Below are 26,705 nucleotides of genomic sequence, written 5' to 3'. Positions count from 1 at the left end.
GTAAGACTAATCCACTCCCACTTTAAACTGCCACCGAGAGCAAAGCACAGCTTCCACAACGAATCACCTTTAAAATAGACACCAAAACTTCACATTTACAAAAATAAATAAATAAATAAATGAGCAGAAAATCGGCTCCGTCAACGTTTGTTTTGCACAGCAAACTGCCGCACAGCCAAAGAGTGGCATTTCCCCGACGGTCCCTGAAGGGCTCTTGTTCGTCCACGGCGGTGTTGCTGCAGATTCGCTGCTCCAGAGAATGAGGAGCGGCGGCGACGCTGCTGCCTCTGCTGCCTGTGCTCGCCTCATCCCACGGCCGCCGCCAGCAGTGTGAGACGGGCGACCAGCCGCAGCCGCAGCCGCAGCCATGGCCTCGGACAGTAAGTGCTAGCGACCCCTGTCCGTGTGTTTCACCCCCTCCCTGCCTACCTACCTGTGCTGATGACGGATGCTGTTTCCCGGTGCTTCTTCTTCTGTGAGGGGGGGCTCTGGCTAAGCAGCGGCAGGATGCGCAGGCCAATGCAATCATCTCTTAGCTAATACGCATGTTGCAAGGCACATTTTTGTTAGATATATATATATATATATATAATTTTTTTTTTTTTTTTTTTTTTTTTTTGGACTATTGTTTTAATCTTTTAGTGCATACAATAGCCTGTAATGACAGCAATCTGGTGGGGCTAATTGACAAGAGTCTTTATTATCGAGACTTCATGGAAATTTGTCTATTTTTATCCTCTGTAGGCCTTTTCAAATGACGCAATGTATCGGTTAGTTAAAACAGTCTTATCACCGTGGGGGGTGGGGGTGGTGTTATGGAGACATTGTTTCTCTTCATCAGTGTGCTTTGTAATGCCCGGCCTGCTAACATCCTGTGGACGCTCGACTCCAGAGACCTCCCCATGACATAAACTACTAAGCCCATACAGCATCGATCCAACAACTTCCTCCAACTGGTCGTTCAAATTTGCAACGTCAACCCACCCAACCCCTCGTGCTTCTGCATTTTTAAACCGGATGCACCGCGATTGTACGTTTCGGTCAGTAACCGCGTCGATACCGGAGACGACGTTTAAAGGCCAAACGTATGTGTCGCGTTAGCCTGTAAATGATGAAGTTGTAGCCTGGTTGATGACAAATAGTGTAACACCCCCCCCCCACACACACACACACACACACCCCGTTATCAACCAATGGCAGTAGTTCATTACTGGTGAACACTTCATAGTCTTCACAAACTGTCCATTGCATCTTTCAAGTTACATTTTCATTGCCAAAAATCTGTCTATCTATCTATCTGTCTGTCTATCTATCTATCTATCTATCTATCTATCTATCTATCCATCTGTCTATCTTTCTAGCTATCTATCTATCTATCCATCTGTCTATCTATCTATCTATCTATCTATCTATCTATTTTTATTTCTTGAAATGACGCGCATCAAATTTTCCCAGAATGCATTTGGAGAAGGTTCAAGGTGCAGCAGGAATCATGACGACCTGTCACAAGTCTCGATAGAGCAGCGTGAGATTGAAATTTCCGTCTAAGTTTTCATCTCCTCTGTGAGCTTCTTACTGGCTGGTCGTTGGTCACCGTCGTTGGGCGTTGAGAAGACTGAATCAGTTCAGCGGCCTTGGTTCCTCTTGGAACGCCCAGGTGATATTAAAGTGGGGGATATTAAACCACAGCGCGTGTGTTTTTGTAAAACTGCAACAACAAAAAAAAATGTGACACTGTGAAAAATCAAAGCTGAGCAGCAGTTCAGCCTTGCCTGAAGATGACAGCTGAGGGGAATCGGGTTTTTTTTTTTTTTAATCCATTCTATACAGTTGACAGACAGACAGACAGACAGACAGACAGACGCATTTGCTATCTCATGTCCTCGTGCCAGTCTGAGTCGCATTGGTGAGATCTCAGGCCTCGTCCATCCTGAGAAATCATTGGAAGCCTTCTTGAGAGTCCAGTCAGTTTCCCCCCCTGGCAACTGTTTTAAAGCAGAGGCGGCACATTTCGTTGAAGTCGACCCGGCTCTCCACACGATGTTTTTCCTCTCAAAGCAAAATTCCTCAGCGTTGTTGTCGACAGGTGTGAAGCAGCGTTGGAGGCTCCTCTCGCGCTCCTCCTCGCTCAGCAGTCGGAGGAGGCCTTCTGCTCCGCGCTGCCACGCTCCAGCCTGTCGTGGCCTAGTTACCGTCTCGCTCGATGCCTAATTCATGGCTGCGGGCCGACAGACTGACAGAGGGCGGCGCTCACAATGAGGAACTCGCAAGTCATATTTTATGTACACCGCGTTCGCTCGCGCCGTCTTCTGTAACGAGAAAACTGGAGCCTGTATCAGGTCTCTGCAGTCGCTTAACACCGACCCCAGTTGTATTAACTATCAGCCTATCAGGCTGTTGGCAACAGTGCAACTTATTCATTTATTAAATGTCTTGTTTTTTTTTTTTGTTGTTGCCATGTAATGAGTGTGAATCCAATATCCACTCCATTAGCTCAGGCTTTGGTTCAGGAGCTGCTAGACGATCCGCTCTGCTGCATTAGGGTTGCCAAGCGTCACTTGAAATATAGAAATAGAGAAGCCTTCTTTTCAAGTGATATACGGTATATTCATCCTGGATCGGGGTCGCCATCTGTACGATTATTTTAAATTTCTGCCGTCGCTCTCTTTGTTATTCTGTGGTTCAATTCCCCGGAATGTCGGCCGGTCATGAACTTCCTTCCCTGACTCGTGTGTCACAGTTGACTCTGTCAAGCTGCTCCAGCTTTGTGTGTTTTTTCAGCGTGTGCGCTGCCTTTAACGCCTGTCACCCACCAAGTGCCTTCATGCTCTTGTGCTCTGCCTCCTGCTTCACTCTGGTGTCTTCATGTTTCAAATGATTCGATTGTCTTCTTGTTGTCTGGAATCCAGATTTTAAAATGGAGCTGCCTTACAGGTGCTACCCAGAAAATGAGAATATCCTCAAAAGCTTGTTGTATTTCTGCAATTCAACTTAAAGGGTGAATGTGACATATTATATAAAGGAATAATATGCAAATCAATATATTTCAAGTTTTTTATTTCTTTGGATTTTGCTGATCAGGTCTTGCAGCTTCAAAAAAAAAACCTCACATTTTATAATCATTTTCTGAGTTTGTGGGTTTATGGTTTTAATAACCTGAAAATCTTAATCAGCAAAGTGACAACAAGGAACTGCTTGAGATGTCAATTTGCGTGGAATGGCTCAATAAAATGTGTTGCTGTCATCTTTTATGTGAAATTGCCAAAAATAAAACAACTTTTACTTGATATTCTCATTGTTCAGGTAGTACCCGTACATTCACTCAGACTCTTTATTGACGTTATAAATTCACCTGAGTATCTGGTTGGCCGTCAGATTCCAAACTAATGGATTTCAAACAAATTGATTTCTTTGAAGCAAAACAGTTCCATGAATTCAAACCCTTCACTTGGCATCGGGACTGCTTAGCTTAGCTGCCTTTGTCTATAAAAGATACAATCTAGAAACCAAGAATGTGATCAGTTTTGTTTTGCACACATGTACAAAAGCCTCGTTTAGCTGCATGGATCCAGCAACTCGTGTCTGGTGTTTTTTTTTCCGGGAGCCTCTGGTCTGAGTTTCCCAGCTTCCCTCCGCCGTTGTTGTGTCTTGCTGTCGAGAATCGGGGGCAGGATGTCCGCCACGCCTGAGGGTGGCTGGAGGCAGTGGAGCTGTGCTGATGGATCGTTGACACTTTAAATTTCACTGGGAGGGCGTGAAGTGAAGTGGAGTGGAGTGGAAGGAGCGAAGGAGAAGAGAAGAGAAGAGAAGTGGAGAGGACGGAGAGAGGAGGCACGAGGAGAGAAGACATGGAGGCCGAGTCGTGTGAGCGCTGCATTTTTACAATATTGATATGATTGCGTGTTAACGCGGCCTCATTTCACCGGCCTCTTGTCTTATATACCTTGAAGTAATGTTGTAGCGCCAGACCGCACTAAACCCAGACCAAGACATTACCAAGACTTGAGAGTATTGAGATAAGAAAATCACAACAGAACAAATGACCAGAATGTTTTGTTTTCTTTTAGCTCAGGTTTGCTTCTACGTCAATTCAACAACATTTCAACTTTTTGCTGCTTTGCAAACTATTTTGAACCATTTTTTTTTTTTTTTTTTTTTTTAAAGAGAAATAACTTTTCTTCAGAAAATGAAAACGGCCTCAGAATGAGGCAGGGAAATGCGAAGGGCGTGTCTGGTAAATTGCGCATCAAGGAACACGAAACGCAAAATTCCTCTTGATGTGTGCTGATTTAAGCGAGATTGTTGGATAAGCAGTAGTTTTGATCCATATCAAACTACTAGTAACGTCAGGGGGTGCGTCCCAGCTCCGTGGTCCACAGTTGAAGTACAGCGTGCGACCAGCAGATGGCACCGTAGCGCTAAGGTTCAGGCGGACTTCAGTGCGGTGTTGTCTGAAGACGTTGACCGGCAGTGTGTTGTTTCCCACGTCATTTAGATTGAAGTAAGTACACTAAAGTACATACATTGGCAGCGTGAGCGAGTAATTAGTATATGAATCATTTACAAAGCATTGCTCCTGCAGTTCTACACAGTGTGAGTCATTTATAAACACGGTTACATTGTTGTTGTTGTTGTTGTTGTTTCACTTGATTTGAGAGCACATTTATTATTTTTTTGTCGATGGTGTTTTCATGCATTCTAAATGACGGATGAGGCGCTTGGAGTCGGCCCGCCTTCACCACCTTAATCCCTCACTTATGCGTGTGCTCACAAATCATCACATCATTATTTATTTTGTAGCGGATACCAAGAGTGAGGTGAAGACTGCGGTGCAGTGCAGATTAGATCCGCTGATGTGTCTCCCTAACTATTAGTCACACTGCGGTACCAGATGGTTTCCAGACGCTCGATCTGTCGGAGCGGAAAGCAACCTGTCGGCTCTGTGCTTCCTCACTGAATGACCACGCTTGCACATTATGAAGCACTTTTTTTTTTCTTTTCTTTTTTTTTTTTTTTTTTGTGGGATCGGCAGGCTGTTTGGCTTTGCACTCGTCGATTTCAAATCCTCTGGATTTTAAAGTTGCGTCAAAGGAGCAGCCAGACGGCAACAGTGTGTTTCCCGCCGCGGGGCCTCTCGCTGTGCAGCGTTCGCGTTCTCCCCAGTCGCTGTGTCTCAATTCAGGGTCTGCACCCTTCAAACCGAGCGTCCTCCGTCTGAAGGAAGCGTCCTCCCAAGGACCCGGGAACTGGAAGGACCGACCCAAACCCCGCCTCCCCGGTAACCACACGGGACACGGTTCTCGCCTTCGGCGTATTTGCCGGTTGCGTCACCGCCGTTCCCTCCTGCTGGCCAACCCCCGGAAGTGACGTTTACATAGCATCGAGCTAACCATTGGTTCGCCATCCAACCATGGCGTTGGATGTTCAAATAAGTAAAAACCCTGAGTTAAAAACTGGATATTCTATGTGAAATTTCAATACGTTGTGTCTTTGCCAGTAGATGGCGCTAATTTCAGCTGACTTCCCAGGATCCCAGGATGCTTTGCAGCAGCACGCAAAGCATCCTGGGATACAGAAGGAGGTGAAGGATAGTAGCGGTGCAGCCTTGGAATGGTCTAACAGCAGGGCGCATATTGGAGCGTCCTTCGGACTTCTGGGAATTGGGACGAGCCTTCGCGCAGTGCTGTGACGCAACTTCCTTTCAAATGCATGCTTCCAAGGATGCAGACCCTGAATTGAGACACAGGCCCTGAGTGCAGCAGTGTGAGCGGTGACCATTGGATAAAGGATGGATTGTTTGAAAAGGGGGGCGGGGGGGGGGTTCTCAGGTAAAACCATGACTCTCGTCAGCTCACACTGAGCCTCACCGCGGCCAGAAGTTATTGTTAGAACTCGCAGAGTCCGAGTGAAATCTCCTCCTCCTCCTCCTCCTCCTCTTCCTCTTCCTCCTCCTACGTGTTCTTTTCTTTTTTTTTTTTTCCTATTCACCGTCTTCATCTGAAGACCAAGATGCTCTCGTCGTCCTGGCCAATCAGGACCGACAGACAGACAGCGCCATGGTAACATGAGACCTTCTTGCATGTGGGTGGGAAAAGGCACACTCATTATACCTTCATAGAGCCACTGGGCTGTTTCCAGGGAAACTATGATTTTTCAGGTGTGTGTGTGTGTAAGAGAGAGAGAGAGAGAGAGAGAGAGTGAGTCAGACTGATAACATGATGTGCTTATGTTTCTGGGTTGATCTGACCTCCCGTCCTGACAACAACAACTGCTGGCATCGTCATCGCGGCTCCTCCACACTTTTATTTAACGTCGTGGACTCAGCTCCGCTCTGGAACTTTTTTTTACATAAGGCTGCATGACGCGTTTGGAGCGATGTGGAGAGAAGCGCTCACCGCGGTCGGGTTGCTACGATGTGGCGTTTAACGCCCTCGACTGTCTGTCTGACAAATCGGGGGGGGGGATCTCACACTTTAACAACCGGACGTTGTGACAACCGAAAGATGCTTTGGAGAGCAGCGACTTTACAGCGAGGAAACTCTCGTGTTGGCTGTTTTTTTTCCCCCCCTGTGGCAGTTTGCTTGATCTGTGGCTTCTCTGCAGGACAAAGGCAGGTAGAAAACACATGCACAGTAGGCAGAGCGGGGACTTCTTGATTTGCTCATTCATGGATGAGCTGCTGCAGCAGCCCTGAGTGCAGGAAAAAAAAAAAAACAGGGGGAGAAAATGAATGAACAGGTGCGTTTGCACTCGGATCGCAAATTATGGATTAATTCATTCATCCTTACTTGATTGACCTGATTGATCGATTAACTATTAATTAAATTTCCCGGAGAACCTAAATTTACATTGAAGATTGTGCAAGGAACACCTTATTCAAGCCTAAAAGGCCTGAAATAATGTTGAGGGTCCAATGTGACTCATTTTTTACATTAGAGAACAGTAAAAAAAAAAAAAAAACTCAACATTTCTCCTCTGACTTTGACTTCTAATGGCTCACATTTCTCCTTTTTATTTATTTATTTTTTTTAAAAGAAAAAATGTTTAAAAGTAACTTGTCCTAACTATATGATGGCCATCACAGTATCTAAAGGTGCCTTGCTTTACTGAGTGACGTCTCAAAATAATATATATATTTTTATTTTGTTATTATTTATTTTTTTACCAGGCCCAGTAGAACTGCACTGCCGGGCGTTTTCACTTTCTTCACATCCTACACTTCCCGAGCTGCCGTCATTGTTTTGGAAATCCTCTGTCTTTATTTTTCCCGCCCACGGCGCTCGAGACAAGCGGCCTCAGATTCTCCTGCGGGGGTGAAAAAAAATAATCAAGATGTGAAGTGAAGGAGTGAAGGCTCAGGGACGGAGGATAATCTGCCGGCATCGCCGGCGATAATCTGCCGGCGACGAGCCGACACACACACAAACACACACACACACACACACACAAAACACTTTATCACACACATCTATACGACGATATACAGTATATATGTGATAGAGATATATGCTGTATGTGTGTGTATACATATGTGTGTGTGTGTGTGTGTGTGTGTGTGAGAATGTGTACATATATATCTATATACATATATCTATATTCAGGAAGCGTCAGATATTATTTTTGAATGAATGAATGAATCACTTTTATTTCCATGTTTTTATCGCCTCTGTGCACAACAACAAAACAATTTACGCAAAATATATTTAAAAAATAGTGTCAAACACCCAAGAAACAATAATAATAATGATAAATAATTATGAACATATATAGCATATTCGAAAAGGAGAACATTTTTGTGGTCTTTATTTCTATTTCTATTCCTACTTTCATTTTTACACCGTACTTTATCGTTCTGTATACTATGTTTTAGCACATTGCAGGACTTTTATGACACTGGTTCCCTTGTAAAGCTGCTGTTGACGCAAATTTCTCCATCCATCTAACTCTCACACACACACACACACACACACACAGAAGTGGCGCCGGCAGCCCCTGAAAGTCATCAGCCACGCTAATGAGTAACCTTTAAACGAACTGTGAAATTCAGCGGGAGCTCTCTGTGTTTTCCTTTTTGAATCCATCTCCAAAGTGCGAAGAGAGGGAACTACAAAGGCTACGCACCCCCCACTCCTCCTCCACCAGCATCTCTCTCTCTCTCTCTCTCTCTCTCTCTCTCTCTCCCTCTCTCTCTCTCTCTTAACTCTTAATGAGCGATAACAGTGCGGCCTTCGCCCAGTGTTTCCCATTCCCTAATCTAGTGCTGACATCAAAGCCAAGCTCCCTCTCTTCCTCCTCTGGAGCGAGCGAGCGAGCGAGTTCACTTCAAAGCCAGGGTGGAAAAGTCAGGCGCTGCATAGTAATCAGGGGATCGTGGGGGGGGAGGGAGGGGGGGGAGGGGTGGGGTTTAGTATTCATACGCACACAAACAACCTTTTCACGGCCGCCCGCCCTCTGTCGCAGATTAGCCGCGGCAAAAAATTTTTTTTTTTTTTAAAAAAGTCTCCGATCTCATTAGCCGGCTCTGGGCCGCCGTCGCCTCGGCGCTATAATCCCCTGTTTGCATTCATTCACGGCTACGCTTGTGTATTCGGCAACCCGGTTTCATCAGTTGTGCCGTCCTTATCTTCCGCCGATTCAGCGCCGCCTCTCATTATCTGCCTCTCTGTATTCCGTCGCCGTTATCCGCCAGAGCGAAACACTCGCAGAATATTCCAGTTTTCCGAAGGAAAAGTTTTCCATCGGAGGGAAATCCGGTGATTCCCTGTGGAGGCACAGCAGTGGAGGCACAGCTTTGCTGTTGTGTGTTTGCCCCCCCACACCCACTCGAGCTGCGTAACGACGCGAAGAAAATATTGGTGCAAGTCCTTTGTTGCAAAAGGCTAAAAGTTGTGTTTGTGCACCGCCAGATGTGATTAGCACCTGGAACAGTGGATGATAAACACCGTCAACATCTCTCGACACTGACATGTCCTGTCCTACACTTGTATGGCACGCTGGGAATCCTCTCCTATGTTATAGCTAAACGCTGGTCCCGGTCAAGGTCAAGGTCAAGGTCCAGTGTGTAAAATGTAGCTTGATTTATGATTTTTCTACTGGTAAAAATAGGTCCATAAAAGAGTGTACTTGCAGTACAATAAAAGTCATTTGGTTTTCCAATCTAATATACGTAGAGCAAGAAGGCTCTTGGTCCTAGCTAGCGGCCATCTTGTTCAGACGGAAGTCTGTCTGACAGTGGCCTGAATGCAGGACATGCTGTCAGGTGGGCTGCCTTGAAAGTTTTACACACTTTCCTTTTCAATTGACTTTTCTTTTTCTTCCGGAAGCCGTTTATAACCTCATGGCATCGGAGATGAAAACTAGCTATTAGGCTAACTCTTTGTTTTGTTTGATTAACATGCAGCATCCCTTGATCAAATCAACGGTCCGAGGTTGAGATTCACACTCGCTCGCATGCAAGCGCGGTACACAAACCCACAGCTGACAGAGAGGTTTGTTTACTACGTGGCTTCCAGTCGAAAGCCAACAGACCGCCCATTATAATTACGGAGATATTAGAGTGACAGCAGATAGCAGGTGAACATGTTGTGTTTCATTTAGAAGGACTTGTTTATAAACAGCGCCTCGTAATGGAATCCTTCACAGCTTCATTTTGCAGCATCTATATTTACTCTACTGACTAGTGTGTTGTGCGAGGTTGCTGTAATGAATGTGAACCTGAGTGCCCCCTGGCTGCCGCGTCAAAGACATCAACAGCCAGGGTGTGATTGGTACAAATAGTAAATAAATTGTGAACTTTGCTGGTATAGTGGTTTTCCCAAACAAAGTGCAGAATACTCCAAAGAATGATTGGATGTATTCACTGGAATTAGTGGAAGGAGTGAAGGAGAAGCTCTGGACAACGGACAAACACTCAACTGGGGAAGTGAGCCTCGAGCGTGTGTAGCCTTGAGCAAACTGCTGCTTTGGCAACAAATCATCAGTGACTTTGAGGTGAAACTCGCACAACTTGTTCGCCTGTTTGTTTTGAGGCTTGCTGTGCAGCGACGCCTCAGCCGTCACTTTCTCAACTCTAGTCATCGAAAAGTGAAGCGGTGGAGTTGGAGGCGTTTGTGCTCGGGACCTGGAGGTGAACCCGAGACCTGCTGAGAACTTCTTAGCTTCTCTACACGACGGGACTTTTTTTTTGCACTGGGTGGTTGGCAGGAGAAATGGAGCTGTTGCAGTCTGCTGCGGCCGTCTGTCGTCCCAGCACTTTTCACTTGTAATTGGCGGGGTGGAAGTTGCACTGCGTTCCATGGATGCAAAGGCAGCAAGTGAGCCAAGTCATTGGAGGAAATCGGAAGAGGAACCACCACTTGGTGAGTTCCACAAGTGTGACGGAGCTACAGGCGAAACTAACTCACTCGCAGGCTTGAAGCTGCACCACTCGCAGGCTTGAAGGTGCACCACTTCAGGCTTGAAGCTGCACCACTCGCAGGCTTGAAGCTGCACCACTCGCAGGCTTGAAGGTGCACCACTCGCAGGCTTGAAGCTGCACCACTCGCAGGCTTGAAGCTGCACCACTCGCAGGCTTGAAGGTGCACCACTGCAGGCTTTCTGTGATGGCTTGGTGGATATGGTTTGGTGTGGGTCAGCAGGACTTGGAGCGAAAGGACATGCTTGTGTATGTGTGTCTTTTCTAAGCCAATGGTCTGTTTTTAAAAGTGCGATATGATTTTAAAATATAGAAGACAATGAATATAAGATAAGAATCTGATAATAAGATAAGAATATAATAAGAATGCTTTAAAATGGCTAAAAAAAATATCAACATCTCTAAAACAAAGCTTTGCATTATAATCACACTTAGTTGTGTGCTGAACCATAAAAGAATGAACCAAACATCATGGTTTATATTTTGTTTTAAAACAAAATATAATTTAGTTTTATTTATTTATTTATTTATTTTTAAAACAAACAACCTCTAGAATTTTGCACATTTGGAATTCTCTCACTCTTAATTAGACATCGGCGATGGTTTTGAGCAAGTAGACATAGCTCTTGAACAGTTAGTGTAGTGTACATGATGTCTAATTTCTACATCCAGTGTGTGTGTGTGTGTTCTGTCCGTTGAAGAGCACCAAGAGGCTGCACATTGAAAACTCTGCTGCGGCTCAACAAATGGCCGGTGGGAAAAGTGACGACGTCGTCATTATCTCAGAGGAAGTTTGATTGCCAGGTTGATTCTGTGTCACAAGGCCTGTGCTGTGCTGCGCTACTCCAAGCAGACCCTCCCTTTAGGACTGAGGAGGCTCCTGCCTGCCTCCCGGCCTCCCAGGGTCTCTTCCTGTCCATCTGGATGCAGACAGTAGGAGGTTTAGAAGCTTCCACACAGACTTCAGTGTCTGGCCGTCAGGGCAGCTGAGAGCGCGTCGCAGTCAACACCGTCCTTTCATCGTCGCTGCGCCGTTGCCTTTCATGGCAACGAGTTCTTTTTAAAAAAAAACAAACAAAAAACAAACAATTTGCACACTTTTATAACAGACATTTATGTCAGACTCACGGCGAGGCAACACGTTTGTTTTATGACATTTAAAACTCGTACTTATCCCCTTTTTAGTTCCCGCTTGTGTTGACGTCCTTCTAGCGCTGAGTGCTAAACCATCAGCCTTTCCCCTTCCTATATAATGGTAAACTTTAGCATTATTAGCACCACGTAAGTAGGAATATATTGTATGAATACAAAAAGCTCTTATTCCAGCCAGAATTTGACGCCATGCTTGTTCTTGAATCGTCCACCACAGATGTTGAAGGATATTTTCTTTGTTCTAAATGCGGTATATAAAAAAAAATATATATATATAGAATATAGAATAAAGGTTAAATAAAAGACTAAAATATGAGAGTGTCAAACATGAAAAAAATGCCAAAGTTCAGAGTCACATGTAACAGATGAATTATTGCTTTACTTTCTATAGCTTAGCAAACATAATCTTCCATAACACTAGTAATAGTTTGTTTACCCACAGTGCAGCTGCAGACAGGGAGGTGTTTTTCTTTGACACACAGACACGTGCGTGCACGCTATGACATTATTCATACATTATCGGATATTGACAGGCAGTATGAACAAGGTGGAACTTGACTTGATTCCATTTGATCAGGTGCTGCTTCTTCTGTGCAGACAAGCTGTGTACATTTTTTCATCCACAAAAGGCAAAAAACTTCCTATCCGGGTAGATTCTCTCCTTATGTTACTGACTGTAAAAAAAAAAAAATACAAATAGTACTTTAACTTTTTCCTATTTTTGTTATGCAAAATACTGTCTGCATTTAACAGTGTGATTCAGTATTTTTTGACCAAACAAAGGCTTTGAGGCGTTTGTGTTTTATTTCCCCCAGTAGACCTCAGCTGATGCCAATTATGTCAAAATTTGAAAAAAAAAAAAAAATCATCCTGTGAATCAGCCACCTGGGTGATGGGTCTGCCTGCCTGTAATCTGCAGCCAGACTAACACTTCCCTCGATTGGTTTTCTCCACTTGGTAAAAACTGTCAAAAACAGGAGGTTGTCCACCCTGGCTGTCGTCATCAGGAGTGGAGGTGAGGAAAGACGAGGCGGAGGTGCCGTTTTCTCCAATCAAACACAGTGCATAAGTGTTGCTTGGCCACATCTGTGACGTGTCGACACTCCCAGACATCTCCATGCGTTTGGGTGGCCCAGAAGTTGAACCAGGAGGAAGTGGGTCGTCCGTCTGCGAGGTTATTATTCCCCCCCCCGTTTTAGGTGAAGGACTGTGCGCTGGGTCTTTTGTGTTGGAGAGCAAATGTGTTGGCATTTTCACCTGGGATAGAATTTAACAAAAGCGACAATCGGCCGTTTCCACCCTTGTCCGATACGAGGGGGGTGAAACTCTAGCGTGTGAAGCTCCAGTCGAGTGCTGTTGTTTCTCTCCGTCTATTTATCTCAGCACACGGCCTCTCTCTCTCTCTCTCTCTCTCTCTCTCTCTCTCTCTCTCTGTGGGTCCACAGCATTTTCTCTCCTCTTGTTTACACGGCTGATCAGGTTGCGTCAGTGCAGTGCGTGTGAGTCCCCGCCTCCTCCCCGACGGTCCCGCCCATCGCAGCGGTGGCTCCGCCACTTGATGAAATAGCGAGAAGCTATTTTCCAGAGAACAAGATGCAAGACGGCAGAAAGTTGTCTAGCTGGTGTCAGAACGTCTGGCTTGCTCCCTTGACCACGACCTGGAGACACAGAAATCAGCATGTGTGAATTTATGTATTTGATAAGTGGAAATAATTGCTTAAGGAAGCGTATGCACGCGGATTTGTCTCGGTGTCTGTGACGCACCTGGAAGGGGGAGATTTGACTCGTGTTAGTTTGTTTCTAGAATAAAAGTAGTGCGAAAACAGTTTACGTAACGTCCCTGTGTAACTTTATCGATTTTTTGCGGCGAGGGCACATTACAAAACCATAGAGCACTGCTGTGGACGCCGAGTGCAAGTGCAGTCTGTGAGTTTGCAGTGTTGCCCAAGTGCAGGTTTGGGGAGCTTTTCACACTCAAACTACCTCAGAGGTCGGGTTGCATGTAATCCCATCGCTGTATTTCTTTTTTGTCAGTAAGAATATAAAAATTACCTTTTTTATTGTAAATTTGTCTCACGTTTCCCTGGGAATTGTTCAACCTGGTGATTGTACAGTGAAGGCAGACTGTCTTTTTCTATAAGCTCCAGATTCTGACAGAATCCCCTGCAGTTGTTGTTGTTTTTCTGTCCATTTATTTCACAAATGCACGCGCAGCCACTACCGTCGCCGGTCTGAATAGGGAACATTTGCAGCGTAAAAAAAAAAACCAAAAAAAAAACCCATCATGCGTTATAGTATTACATCTCCTCACGCATGCACACACACACCTACGCCATTCAGTTCCTTCTCCAAGGACGATGCTCTCAGCAGGCTTCCTAGTTGTCTGCGTTTGCTCCCGCTGATTCATTTCAAACCTGCTGAAATGTTACTGTGGAAACAGAGATGCCCCCCCCCCCTCCCCTCCAGTCCCCCAACCCCCCCCCCCCCCACACACACACACACACACACACACACACACTCCCATGCATCTCTATTCATGTGGATTCAGCCTCAGCCGCTTTGCTGAGTGCGCCTTCTATCGTTTTCTCTCCTCACCTCCATCTATCTCATCCTCCTCTTTTTCTCCCTCTTTTCTTACATTTTGCATTTCCTCACCCCTCTCTCTCTCTCTCTCTCTCTCTAACGTGTCATCCACTTGTCATTTCTGATATTTGCTATGTCTCCTTCCAATCTTTGAAGGTTGCGTTGAAAGAACGTTTGCCTGCAAATACATTCAAAACGACTCCTCCCCACTGTGGTGCAATGCAAATAACCATGTTTGTTTGCTAAATGTAAAGTTTTCAGTCTTCACCTGACTTGAAGTTTGACTTTGGATTTTCAAGTGCCTGCTGTCGCTAAGCCTGTTCAAACAAACCTTTGTCTTGCAATCATGTTTTTAAATAATGTAATAATATATATATACTTATATACTTGGTAAATCTGCCAGTCGTGTGTTGTTTGCTAAGGAGCTTCTCTACTGGTGCAGACTTGACTCTGACTCTGCTCTTGAGCAATCTCTCAGGTCAACACAAATACTAAAGTGTCACCCGTTGTGTCTGTGTGTATCACGTGTATCATGCGTACTTGTGTGCTTGTGTGCGTGCATGTATCCAGACTGTCTGCTTGTGTGGTCTGATCAGTGTGTCATTGTGTGTCCCCTCTCCCTCTCCCTCCTCCTGCCAGTCACGCCGGAGGCCATCGGCTTCCTGTCCACGGTGGGCGTCTTCATCGTGGCGCTGGCCATCCTCTTCCTCTACATCAACAAGAAGCTGTGCTTCTCGCGGGTGGGCGGGCTGCCATGCCTGGAGCAGCCTGGCCGCAGGAAGAAAGGCCGGCAGGGAATGCGCCAGGGGTTGGGTGAGTAGCCCAAAGCCGCCGGTCAAGAGGGGAAAAAGTTTCAGTTTCCTTTTTTTTTTTTGGATCTATTTTGCCATAATAGCTCCCAAATGTGCTTCTTCTGTGGCTTTTTTTTTTTTTAATTTTGCTGGAGGATTAAACTGGATGCAAGTGGCACAAGCTGACTTACTGGCCCTCTTTACCAAACATAGTGGTGTACGCTGATGATAGTGGCATTTTTCCTACAGGAACGACTCCTCTCTACTCGGCTCGGCTCTTCACTGTTTTTAAGCGTTTTTTTCATTCCACAGTTTCAGCACGACTCCACTCCACTCGACTTCATTCGTTTTCCATTACAATTGGGTTCCGCCTCATCAGGGCAAGGCGACCTGAAAGTCCCTTGACGTGAACGGTACCATGTTCTTGTTACGGTAATCACTTTTTAGTTTTCTGAGCTCCTTAAAAAAAAAAAAAATAAATAAATAAATAAATCAAACCTGGGCATTTATAAAATATCCCATAAAATGCATCTTTATGTTTACTGAAGTAGACGAGGATGTTGGCCAGCTACCCAGTGTTGTGGTCAAACGGTGCAGACCATTATTTGCGACTGCACCGCACCTCTGAGCTGACAGGTACCAGTGGGCATTGAAACATTGTGGAGAGAAGCTGAAAAACCTGCCAAGTGATGACTGTAGGATACGACGTCTAGGGACACTCAGCCCCGCCTGGCTTTGAAGACTCCACCTACATTGAGCTCGTACTCCATTATCATGGAAAATGACTCAGTGGAGTTGAGTTGTGCTAAGTGTGCATTAGGAAAGCTCGATTTGCGATTCAGATTATTTGAAAGAGAAGGTTGCAAAAATGTGTTCAAGTAGGAGGTGAAAGTACATTGTACTGCACAATTTGTACTGTGGCACGGTGGTTGACACTGTCCAAGCAAGAAGGTTGCGAGCTTGATTTGAAACCAGGTGTGTGCTTTGTGTGTTCTTGCTGAGCCTGCCTGGGTTGCTCATAGATACTCCAGCACTGTGGACTGCTGATTGTCTGTAGGTGGGAATGTGATTTACCTGAGCTGACATCTGTGTCGGAAAAGAGTGTGACTCCGGCATGCATTAGAACTCCACTTAAACTATCCGCCGAGAGCCAGAGGATGTGGGTGAGTTTGTTTGTACAGTGGTTTCCGTGGGCGACTGTGCTGTATGTCGGAGAGAGAGAATCAAATATCAAATGAGTCAGAGTCATGACTGCCACAGTGCTCCGCAGCAGCAATGAAAATCCTTTTAAAAGCCTTCAAGAATTCTGAAAACATAAGAAAGTGCCAGGGTTTGAAAAAAGTTGGAGACAAGTTTTCAAAATAAAGTCTGGACTGGGGTTTTATGTGTTGCATTGGTGAAGTCTGAATCACTGAACGGATCTGTCTGGACGGATGAGGAGACCAAAGTGTTCTTCAGCCTCATTCAGTGAAACACATTCAACTGCCATTCTTAACAGGAATTTGTGAAATTATTTCTCCGTAGTTTGTGTTGATCTCAGATGTTGCAGCTTCCTCTCTGTGGGCTGAAGAGTTCGACCCTCCACGTTCTTTGACTTCACTCTCTCACCTCATCTCCAGCTTCAGTGCAGTGCAGTGAAACGCCAAAGCAAATCATGTTTTCGATCATCGTGCATGCAAGAGAAGTCGTTTTGCATTGCCAACGCCCCAGTTTCACGACGGGCTGAAGGCTGAAAGTCACGCAGTGAGCAAACACCGTGCTGGTTGATTGGCTCCTCACCTGCAGCAGGTGGAGTCTGGTATTTCCACTTTGCTTCTCTGAACAAATACTATATCCTGTTTGTAGTCTGGGCTGAACTAGATGCCCATGGAGCTTCCCAGGAGGAGGTAGGAATTGTTTCCGTCCATTTAAACCCAGCATTTGATTTTTAACATAAAAACCTTTGTTAGAGTGAAAGTTTTGCTTTTATATAACACAGTTGTGAAGGTGAAGTTGACCTTAAGAAGTATTTGCTCTTATGATCTTGTAAGATTGGGACATTTTATAGCATCAACACAGCAAAGTGTCTGTTCTCTGTTCACAAAATTGAAAAGCTTTTCAGAATGTATCTATTTTTTTTTCCAAGTTTCTTTTTTTTTTTTTTTTGGTCCACTATTACTTGTCAATCACACCTTGCTTGCTCGGAAACTATTTTGCTGCTCGGCCAACTGGGTGATTGGCAGTCCGCGAGGTGTGGGATGTGTTGAACAGCCATGCCAATTGGCCACATGGCCGTTCAGGGGCTGTTTAGTCCTGTGGGAAAATCAAATAGTTACAATCCTGATGCATCCCGACCAGGCAAGAACCCCATCTGGATGCCCAACGTGCCAGGTGGCACTTTTGACACTATCTTAAAATCTATAATCTAGAAAATGAAAACAAAGGATTTGCTTTTCTGCACACAAAAAAACAAACCAATCGGTGGTCTGCGGTGTGTGCACGTCACCATCAAGTATGTTAAAAAGAAAGAAAGAGCAGATTTCTCTGGAACGTCAGAGGAGTCATATTCCTAAGGAAGCCTGGTGTGGACAATCTTGCATCTTCAAATAAACCAACGAAGAAGAAGTTGGACGAGGTATCCAGGTTTGTGCTCGCGGGCCACCGTAGTTCACTGGCAAGCTCAGGAGGAGAACGCCCCCTAAGGGGCCTTGAGCGAAAGAGAGCTGCAATCTAAAATATAAGCACTTGATGTCACTGTTTCTTCCTTAAAATCTCCAAATATTACACACTTAACTTTTACGGGAGAAGCTCAGCCAAGGGTTTCGCTTGAGGCTTCCTTGAACTTGCTTCAGCAGTTCCGTGCGTATAATACAGTAATACATTAGCGGTGATACTGATGCTAAACTGGTTATGTTACTCATAAGGCACAGGTAAGAGCGCTGGACGTTCAGTACGATGGTTGAGAGGAAGCAAAGCCGCCGCCGACGACAATTCATACGTTCACATCCCGAAAGGAAGGATTTTTCTTTGTGACAACCCGCCAACACTCCGTCTTTCCTCTTTGCATTTGAGTGCCTGCGCGTGTGCGCGTTCATGCTTCTGCCCAATTATTATTACACTCCGCTGGCTTCCGCCCGTGAATAGATTTGGAAAAAGCAGAAGCTAACAGACCAGTGGGCTGTGGCTCGCCCACACAGCCAGCAGCTTCAGTGACCCGCACTTAAGAGCAGAGGGATCGCTGCATCGCAACATCATTCATTCCTCTGTTGCTATCCAATTATGGCCAAATAATGATTTGAGAGGATTCACCTTCTACCCAGACGCCACTTAGAGGAAGAAGGTGCACACACGCACACTGACGCTCCTCCATGTCGCTCTGACATCTTCTGTGGGCGCAGCGGACTCCGGTCATCCTGCTTCTCTCTCCAACTGTCGTATCGATCAGATCAATGCTGCTTCCAACAGCCGTGTTGTCAGCGAGCTGCCCTAAAGTCCACCAGTACATTCACTTCCAGTGCCATTCAGCGTGTTGCTTTGTGTTCTTTGAACCCCGATCTTCTCTCCGTCATGCCTTCTCTTCGTCTTCCCTTCTCTTCGTCAGTTTTGCATCCTCTTCTCTTCCCTTTTCTTTTGTTGTCTTTTCTTCATTTCTTTCCTCCTGCTGGTTTCCAACTTCTTCTCTTTGTCCTGTTTTCTTTGTTTTAGTCACTTCCCATTGATATGAACCTCCCACCTCCTGTCATTTCTTTACCTCCCAACTTTCTTCTGATCGTCTTTCTCCACACCCGCTTCCCTCCTGTCGACCGGCCCGTTAGCTTCCCCAGGCTCTTTTTTCCCCCGGTGTGTCATTCCTGTTTTGTCTCCTCTCCTTCCTCCCCGCCTCCAGTGAACAGCTACGGCGACGACGACTCCTCCAGCTCTTCCGGCAGCGAGGAGGAGGTCCAGAAGCAGTTTGAGATCTCCGTCTCCCGCTCGCAGAGTTTTCGCGTCCCCAAAAGCGGCGAGACGCAGACGCGGCAGGTTTCCGTAAGCAGACGTCAGAAATTCAGCCGACTGTCGGACCAGGAGGAGGGCAGCACGGAGCCGTCAGAAGAAGAAGGTGTGACTTTGAAGCACTCGTGTTGGAACACGACATTCGTGTGGTTCAAAAAGTTCATCATCGCAATCATTTCTTCATCGAAAAGTGAATCATTTAAAAAGATTTCGTCCCAATTTTCTGAGGTTCAGCAATGAAAACAAAAACTCCAGCAGTGTTACGACACGCAGTGAAAGAGAGATTTATTCATTGCAGACTGATAAATGACATCTAATAATTGATAACAATGATAAGATATGCCAGTGAGTGCCAGGTTAGAATTTACTTGAACTTTAAATTGATTTTAAAATTTCAAACGTTGTCATTTGTCATCTGACTTTGTCCCAACAAAGTTCAATGTATTAAATTTCTATCCTATCCTGTTCTATGATGACACTATTGGCCATGTTTGAAGTTAATCATCTGCAGTGCTTTTTTGTTTTTTGTTGCCCAACCCCTATTTGCTATGTCTTCAATTCAATATTCCCCCGTGTTTGTTCTGAGGCACTCGGTGGCCGTTTGCGAAGCCCCACCCGTGTTTGCAGACCGAGTGCCCTCCGCAGCCTCTCAGGAGCACAGCGCCCGCGGCCACGTTCTGCATGCAGCTCGCTATGTTCTTGGCCGCTCAAGTAGTTTGTTTACTGAACTTGGAGCTCGTCATGCACGGCGTCTTGTTCCCGTCCCCGGCAGCTTGTTTTATGAAGCTTAATCGCAGGCGCAACGTCGCTAATGTGCGTCGCTCCGAGGACTCAAGGACGCCTCGTCTTACACGGAGAGAGGGCGGCGCGTGGCGCTGATTGCCTGTGGCTCGCAGCTCCCACAAATTATTATTCTTTTTTTTTTTTTTTGTTGCGGGGCCGTGCACAAAACTCCATTATCGTTTGTCATCCAACCAGAAAGCATGGTGAAATCCTACCGATATTAAATGTCACACGATAATGGCCCCGTGCCGCCAGGTGCTTCGGGAGAACGCTCCGGCTGTGCTCATTGAAATGTATTCTCGTTGAAAATGTGAGCGGCTCCATTGCGTGGCTCACACAGGCCAGTGACTCACCCCAGCCGGTTTCCATGGTCAGCATTCTGCACAGCCGTTGATATACAACAGCCCTAGCAACGGTAATAATGTTGAATTGGAGATAATGACTATCGATCGGTCCGAGGGAACCGGCCGTCCCCTTAAGTGTTTCTGTCTTTGAGAAGGTCAAGGCGTGACCCATTACACAAAATCACTTCCAACTCTCCCAAACGGCATTCGGGAGGCCACTGTGACTCAGAAATTAGAGAGGACACAACCCGATCCGGCCAGCAACATTCGTAGCACGTCAGCTTCATCATGAGGTTCAAGAAAAGCAGGCTTCACCCTCAGTTTGAAAAGACCTCACGCCTGATCAATTCCCAGATGCATATTATTATGATCAGAATCAGACCTGTCTCAGGCTTCAACAAAACAAAGAGACAAGGTGGCAGCACAACACTCCTGGCGGATATCAGCCATTTGTGACATCAGAAAGGGTGGATTGAAAAATTAAATGCGCTTCCGTGAATTTTGCAAGCCCTAAAAGCTTTAAATGCTCATTTTGAATGCCTATTAATGCAACATTAATACAGTAGGTGCATCCGGACTCGTACACTTGATGTTTGAAGAAGTGATGGAAGCCCACAACCTCAAAACGACTGTTTTCACACTCACAGATTTAACAGGCAACCAGCAGGGGGCCTAATGCTGACTTTCCCCTGCTGCCTTCCCTCTGCAGACATGGAGGCTCAGAACCAGAAAGGCTTTCAGGACCCGCTGTCCGCGGTCCTCAACCAGAGCGAGAGGGGCTTGGAGGTGCCGCTGGAAAAGCCCAGCGCACCTGAGGCGCCAGTCCAGACCGACAGCCCCACGCCCAGTCTCAACCAGCCAAACGGCAACCAGGGCTCCGAGGTCGGGGAGCCCGACAGGAACGACGCCACAGACAGCTCCTCCGCCTGGAGCCCTGAGGTACTGCAGCCTAAAATTGAGGGTCAATGGCGACCACTTGATGTTGCTGTTTCTTCTCAAAATCCCCAAATATGACACACTCTACCTGTAGGTGGCAGAGTAGAGTCAATGAAGACAGGTGGCTAGCGGCTAGCGGCTAGCCACCGTGAAGTTTGTAATAATAATTCAGAAGTAGGCGATGAGTCATGAGACAGAAAAAATTGTCATGATCAATAACCTGATCGCTCAGCCGCGTCATGCAGAGGTTTCGCTGGGGTTTCAATCAAAGCTGCAAACATTCCCTCCTCACCGTGCCAGTTAAAGATACTCCAACACGCATCACAGCTCCTACTAATCACTAAAACCACAGAGATAAATAGAAAAACAAGCAGTGGATTAAAAGGCTCAGCGAGCCGACTGCAGGCCTGCTGTCAGCCGTCAGGCGTGGCAGAGGTATCATCACTATCTGTGAGCTGCGAGGGGATTATCACCCCACTATTCCCCCAAGAAACCAACCGATCACGGCCCACTGAGGCCTCGAGGTCTGGTGTACAGAGCTGATATTTCCTGTTCTTGCTTTGCTGCTCCGCCGTCGTGTGCACATGGGAGGCAAATGCATGAAATACATCCACACTCCTCAGCCCACATCTTTTTATTTATTTATTTATTTCCTTCTTTGTTTGCGTGTTTTTGTTTGGGGTTTTTTTTGTGTTGTTTTTTTTTTTTTTTTTTTCAGAGTCAGGCTCTCAGCCACCAAATCGCACCTTGAAATCGGGAGCAATCTGTGCAGTCAACACCTCCCACACACATGCGCGCGCGCGCACACACACACACACACACACACACACACATATATACAGGCTACTCGCTGCACACACTTACATAAGAAGACACCTAGAAAATGCAGAAGAGCCTTAAGCGGCGCAAAAAATATTTTGTTTCCCTGGCAGTTTTATTTATCCAGTTATGTAACAACTGCCAGTGCTGAAGCTCGTAGTACAGCTGCTGCCAATACGAACGCCACCACAGCTGCTTTGACCGTCCCTTTAAATGGGCTAAGATGTTTCTGGGGTGACTCGCTGTCCCCCCCGCCCCCCCAACAGCCGTCTCTATCGACACACAAATCATCCAAACAGCCCAAAGATAAAAGGTCAATGTGTAGTAAAAATAAATACACAGTTGTCACGACTGGTCGTACCACCCACACATCCAAATGTGGAAATTTCCAAACGACGGGAAACTAAAGTTGGCGCTGACCATGAGAGCACTCGCTCTCATGGTCTCACAAACGGAAAGACGGAAGTTCACGTCCACACATGACAAAGGTACGAAAAGAGCATGTTAAAATATAATGTGTCTCTGATCGAAGAAAAATAGCATCAATCGTGTAAGTGAAATGGAGACATAATGAGTCCCATTCAGGTTTTACCCCAGTTGGCAAAAGTGCTTCATTTCTGAGGTCCACATTTAACCGACTCCAGCATCCAGAAACACAACAGGATTCAGTGAATGAATGAAATTTCTGTTGTTCCCATTACTGCGAGCAGCCCAGCAGTGCTCCTGCGCACAGTCGCACCCTGAACCACGTCTCCAACTGTTGAATCTAAAGCCAAGCGACGCAGCCGCTGCTCAAGGCAAACATTGACAGACGCCGCGCTGTTTGCCCGTCTTCTTCATACGAGGACCTTTCGACCTCGACATTCAACAGACCTGAGCAGAAGCCCCGTCATTATACAGTCTTGCCCCCGGTTGCCATGTCAACGTTGACACTCGACCGTCTTCTGTCAACAAGTCACACAATCCACGTTATGTTTACCGACCATAGGAGGCGGACGGAGGTGCGGGAGATTCGTGCGTCGTTGGTGGGAGATGCTTTTGCTTGGCTGCAGAGGCTTTAAGGAAAGAAAAAAAAAAGATTTTCTTTAACATTTGTTTTGCCACTGTGTTCTGCCTTTTCATGTCAAAATTGAGATTGAGATTTGGGCTTATCCATGGAAAAACAGATATACGGTAGATATGACGACTCATAATACACATGAACGGGACAGTTAAAAAAAAAAAAAAAAACTGGGTTTTATGGGCATGAAGTCTGTGTAAATACACTCACTGTCAAAGTACACCATTTAAAAAATGAAGGGGTCTTCATGGTATACTAAACATTTCTTGAGGATAAAATCATTGTCAACAATGTCAACAATGTCCGGGCCCCGGAATCGAACCCACGACCTTCTTGCTGTGAGACAGCAGCGCTAACCACTGCGCCACCGTGTCGCCTCCAAACACGTCGTATATGTTAAATGTAGACACAATGAATGGCATTCATTAGGGGTCCATTACCCCAGTTGGTGGATGATCTCCTCTCTCTCTTTCCCAGCAGGAGCGCCCCCCACTGGAGACCCCCCCTCAGGTCCCCAGGTCCTCCCCACCGCCTCCCATCTCCAGATGCGGAGACCTGCTGCTCTCCATGGAGTACCGGCCGGCGGCCGAGCGGCTGCTGGTCACCGTGGTGGCGGCCCGCGACGTCCCCGACAAGGCCCGCAGCGGGATGGACTCCTGGCAGGTGCACCTGGTGCTGCTGCCCGCCAAGAAGCAGCGGCACAAGACGTCGGTGCAGCGCGGCTCGCTGCCGCACTTCGCCGAGACGTTCCGCTTCTCGCGCGTGGCCGCCGCCGAGCTGCACGGCCTGGCCGTGCGCTTCCGCCTCTACGCCCTAGGGGGCAGGATGCTGCGCGAGCGGATGATGGGCGAGCGGCTGCTGCGCCTGGCCGAGCTGGACGCGGCCGGCGGGACCACGGAGGTGACGCTGACCCTCGAGCCCCGCAGCAACCTCAAGGTGAACGGCAAGGTCGCGGATTTCACTGACTGTTTTACGCAGTGTGCGAAATACCCGTCGATATTTGATTATTGATTATTACTCAAGATTCATGATTCAAATTTTAAGAACTTTATGTGTCACATATATGTATACATACATATATATATATATATATATATATATATATACATACATATATATATATATATATATATATATATATATATGTATGTATATATATATATATATATATGTATGTATGTATGTATGTATGTATGTATGTGAGGGTGAGGGGCCGACTCCTCTGGGCCCCCCTGTATTCACACACTGATTTTACGAATTCCTTTTAGCTCTGTATGCAGCTGCTCTTCTTCTTCTTCTTCTTCTTCTTCTTCTTCTTCTTCTTCTTCTTCTTCTTCTCAGTCTGTTCTTTTTCTTAATCCCCTCCTTCCCTCCCTCCAGAATCTGAACTCCCAGCACAGCCTGTCCGCCGTGTCCCAGAGTGACAGCGCCTCGTCCACTCAGTCGCTGACTCACGGCGGCGTCCCCGAGCTGCTGGTGGGCCTCTCCTACAACGCCACCACCGGCCGCATGTCCGTCGAGGTCATCAAGGGCAGCCACTTCAGGAACCTGGCCCTCAACAGGCCGCCAGGTCCGTACTGCAGCTTGATGTTGGGTGGTGAAATTCACATCTAGGCCTACAGTGACGTCATACCTGGTCCTACCTAAATACGTACATCCCCACAATACCAGAAATACTGTCACAACTCAACATTACATGACATGTTAGCTTAAACAAGTTGGTCCAATAAACTGCACAGTGTTGCCGTTTCATATCAGACACCAAAGTGACGATAATTTAACAAACTCTTCACAAAAAAATTAAATTAAAGTGATGATTTGCATTTGATTTTGGAGAACGTGCAGCAACGAAACAATAACGCACCGCGTCTTTGACATCATAAACGGCTGATATTCTGCAACTCCTTCATCTTCCTCCTTCACGTGTCGGACATCTGGGGTTAGTTAAGTCTTTCAGGCTCTCAAACAAAAATCAGCGTCTTTGAAGTCCCACTGTATTCAGCTCTTTATTGAAATAACTCTGAAAACACTGAATTTTTTTCAGCGCTGCTCTCCGGCTCCTTCTGTCGAACTTCAGAAGCCATTGTGGCCCGCAAGTCAAAAGGGTTTGCCTAACCCTGATCTCTGCACTGTAAAATCTTTTTTTTTTTTTTTTTTTCCCCCCCACCTCTCCTCCCCTCCCCCCCCGGTCCCTCACACCGCCGCTTGCGGCTTGCAGACACCTTCGGGCGGCTGACGCTGTTGAACTCGGTGGGCCAGGAGATCTCCCGGTGCAAGACGTCGGTGCGGCGAGGCCAGCCCAACCCCGTCTACAAGGAGACCTTCGTCTTCCAGGTGGCGCTCTTCCAGCTGTCGGACGTCACGCTGCTCATCTCCATCTACAGCCGCCGCAGCATGAAGCGCAAGGAGATGGTGGGCTGGATCGCACTGGGCCAGAACAGCAGCGGCGAGGAGGAGCAGCTCCACTGGCAGGACATGAAGGAGAGCCGAGGACAGCAGGTCTGCCGCTGGCACTTCCTGCTGGAGGCGTAACGCCCGAGACACCTTCAGGATTGATTTGGATTTTTCTTTTGAAGGGGCGAAGGAATCTGTGTTTTTCCGGCGAGAGTTCAGATGGGGTGGGGGATGGGGGGGGGGTGTTGTGTTTGATTGAGGACGATAATGGACCGCGAGGTTTCCTTCCGAGCACATCCTCCACTATTGTCAACTGGACCAAAAGTGAAAACCTGATGACTGAATGTCAGTACGGTGGAACAAATGAGTCTCTCTGTAAATGAAGTTTTTTTTTTTTTTTTTTTTTTTTTTTCTTTTGTGAGGTTGCCCGTGAAAAGGTTTGAATTTGAGCCATTCAAGTGCATTTCCTTTGTGTTGTAAAGCCTTGGTGCTTTTTAAGCTTTCATACGCCGTCATCTGTCTTGCTTGAAAGGTTTTCTCATGCAGTACATCCATCCTCTGAAAGGCAGACAGAATGTTTTCCTTTACGGCTTTATTGCGAGGCTTTTTTTGTTCAGAAGTGCGGGGTTAGTAAGCCCTCAAACTAACAGGTGGTCGGTGAGAGTGATATTATTTCTAGTTTTTCTCTTCCTTTTTGTGGCTGAACATGAAATGGGGAGGAAAAACAAAGAAGAAACCTGCACATCTGGAGGCTCTCCAAGCTGTAAATTGATCCAGACAAAAGATCCAACCTTTGAAGGATCCCTCCTTCACCTCAGAATGCCGAGCGCACCACTGTCGACTTTCTTCAAACACAAGGAATCTTCAAAATAAGCCAGGATTGGCTCTTTATTTGTTGGCACAATAAAGCAGTGGGTTTTCACTTCACTCTGTTTAGCAGCGTTAGCGCCGAAGAGTAAACAGAAATTAGCACTTCAGCCGGTTGTCGTGGTAATATCAGTCTATCAGTCTGCCTCTGCTGGACCCTGCTAGTGCAGGAAGCATAACTGCATTGCCGCTGAGTCACTGTTCCCTTGAAATGCTAAGATGTTTTTTATTGGCTGGCTAGCGTGAGCTCAGCACCAGTCCACTCTGCTAAACTAGAAGCACAGGATGGCTTTGGTTGATAAACTGCACACTGGCTCACTTTGAAACCAGGCCATGTATGCAGAGTCATCGTGCCGGTGAACGGTGAAGTTTGATTTCAGTCTACAAGAGCAGCATTGGTTGAATATCGATGTCAGACCAAAAGAGATGATTTTCCACTTAGCCCTTCATCCGATCTAAACAGATCTACTACTAATTGGTGTCCTTACAGGTGTGCTGTCCTTTGGCCTCTTAAGGGCAGAAGGTGGATTGTTCTTTTTTTTTTAAAAATGCGTCCCTGTTGCAATGCTTGCAAGTGGTTTGTTTGCCCT

General features: G+C 46.4%; 1 protein-coding gene across 2 annotated transcripts; it reads left to right on the top strand.

Moving 5' to 3' along the window:
- Positions 1 to 44: 44 nt before the first annotated feature.
- On the top strand, positions 45 to 26,466 carry syt16 (synaptotagmin XVI). 2 transcript variants are annotated; one of them, XM_076027704.1, is made up of 7 exons: positions 45 to 380; positions 14,789 to 14,962; positions 18,806 to 19,018; positions 20,749 to 20,978; positions 23,335 to 23,790; positions 24,235 to 24,424; positions 25,073 to 26,466. In XM_076027704.1, exons 1-7 carry the CDS (start codon positions 368 to 370, stop codon positions 25,384 to 25,386), a joined length of 1,590 nt encoding a protein of 529 aa, XP_075883819.1. In that variant the 5' UTR covers positions 45 to 367; the 3' UTR covers positions 25,387 to 26,466. The 2 variants fall into 2 exon arrangements, with proteins under 2 accessions (XP_075883819.1, XP_075883818.1); XM_076027703.1 differs by having other exon boundaries at positions 47 to 380; positions 23,332 to 23,790.
- The last annotated feature ends 239 nt before the right edge of the window (positions 26,467 to 26,705 follow it).

This window comes from Nelusetta ayraudi, unplaced genomic scaffold (genome assembly GCF_046127955.1).
Source record: "Nelusetta ayraudi isolate G7.1 ecotype Tasmania unplaced genomic scaffold, CSIRO-AGI_Nayr_v1 ptg000021l, whole genome shotgun sequence".
NCBI lineage: Eukaryota > Metazoa > Chordata > Actinopteri > Tetraodontiformes > Monacanthidae > Nelusetta > Nelusetta ayraudi.
Note: the sequence above shows the minus strand (reverse complement) of the source record. Positions and strands in the feature narration are given on the sequence as shown.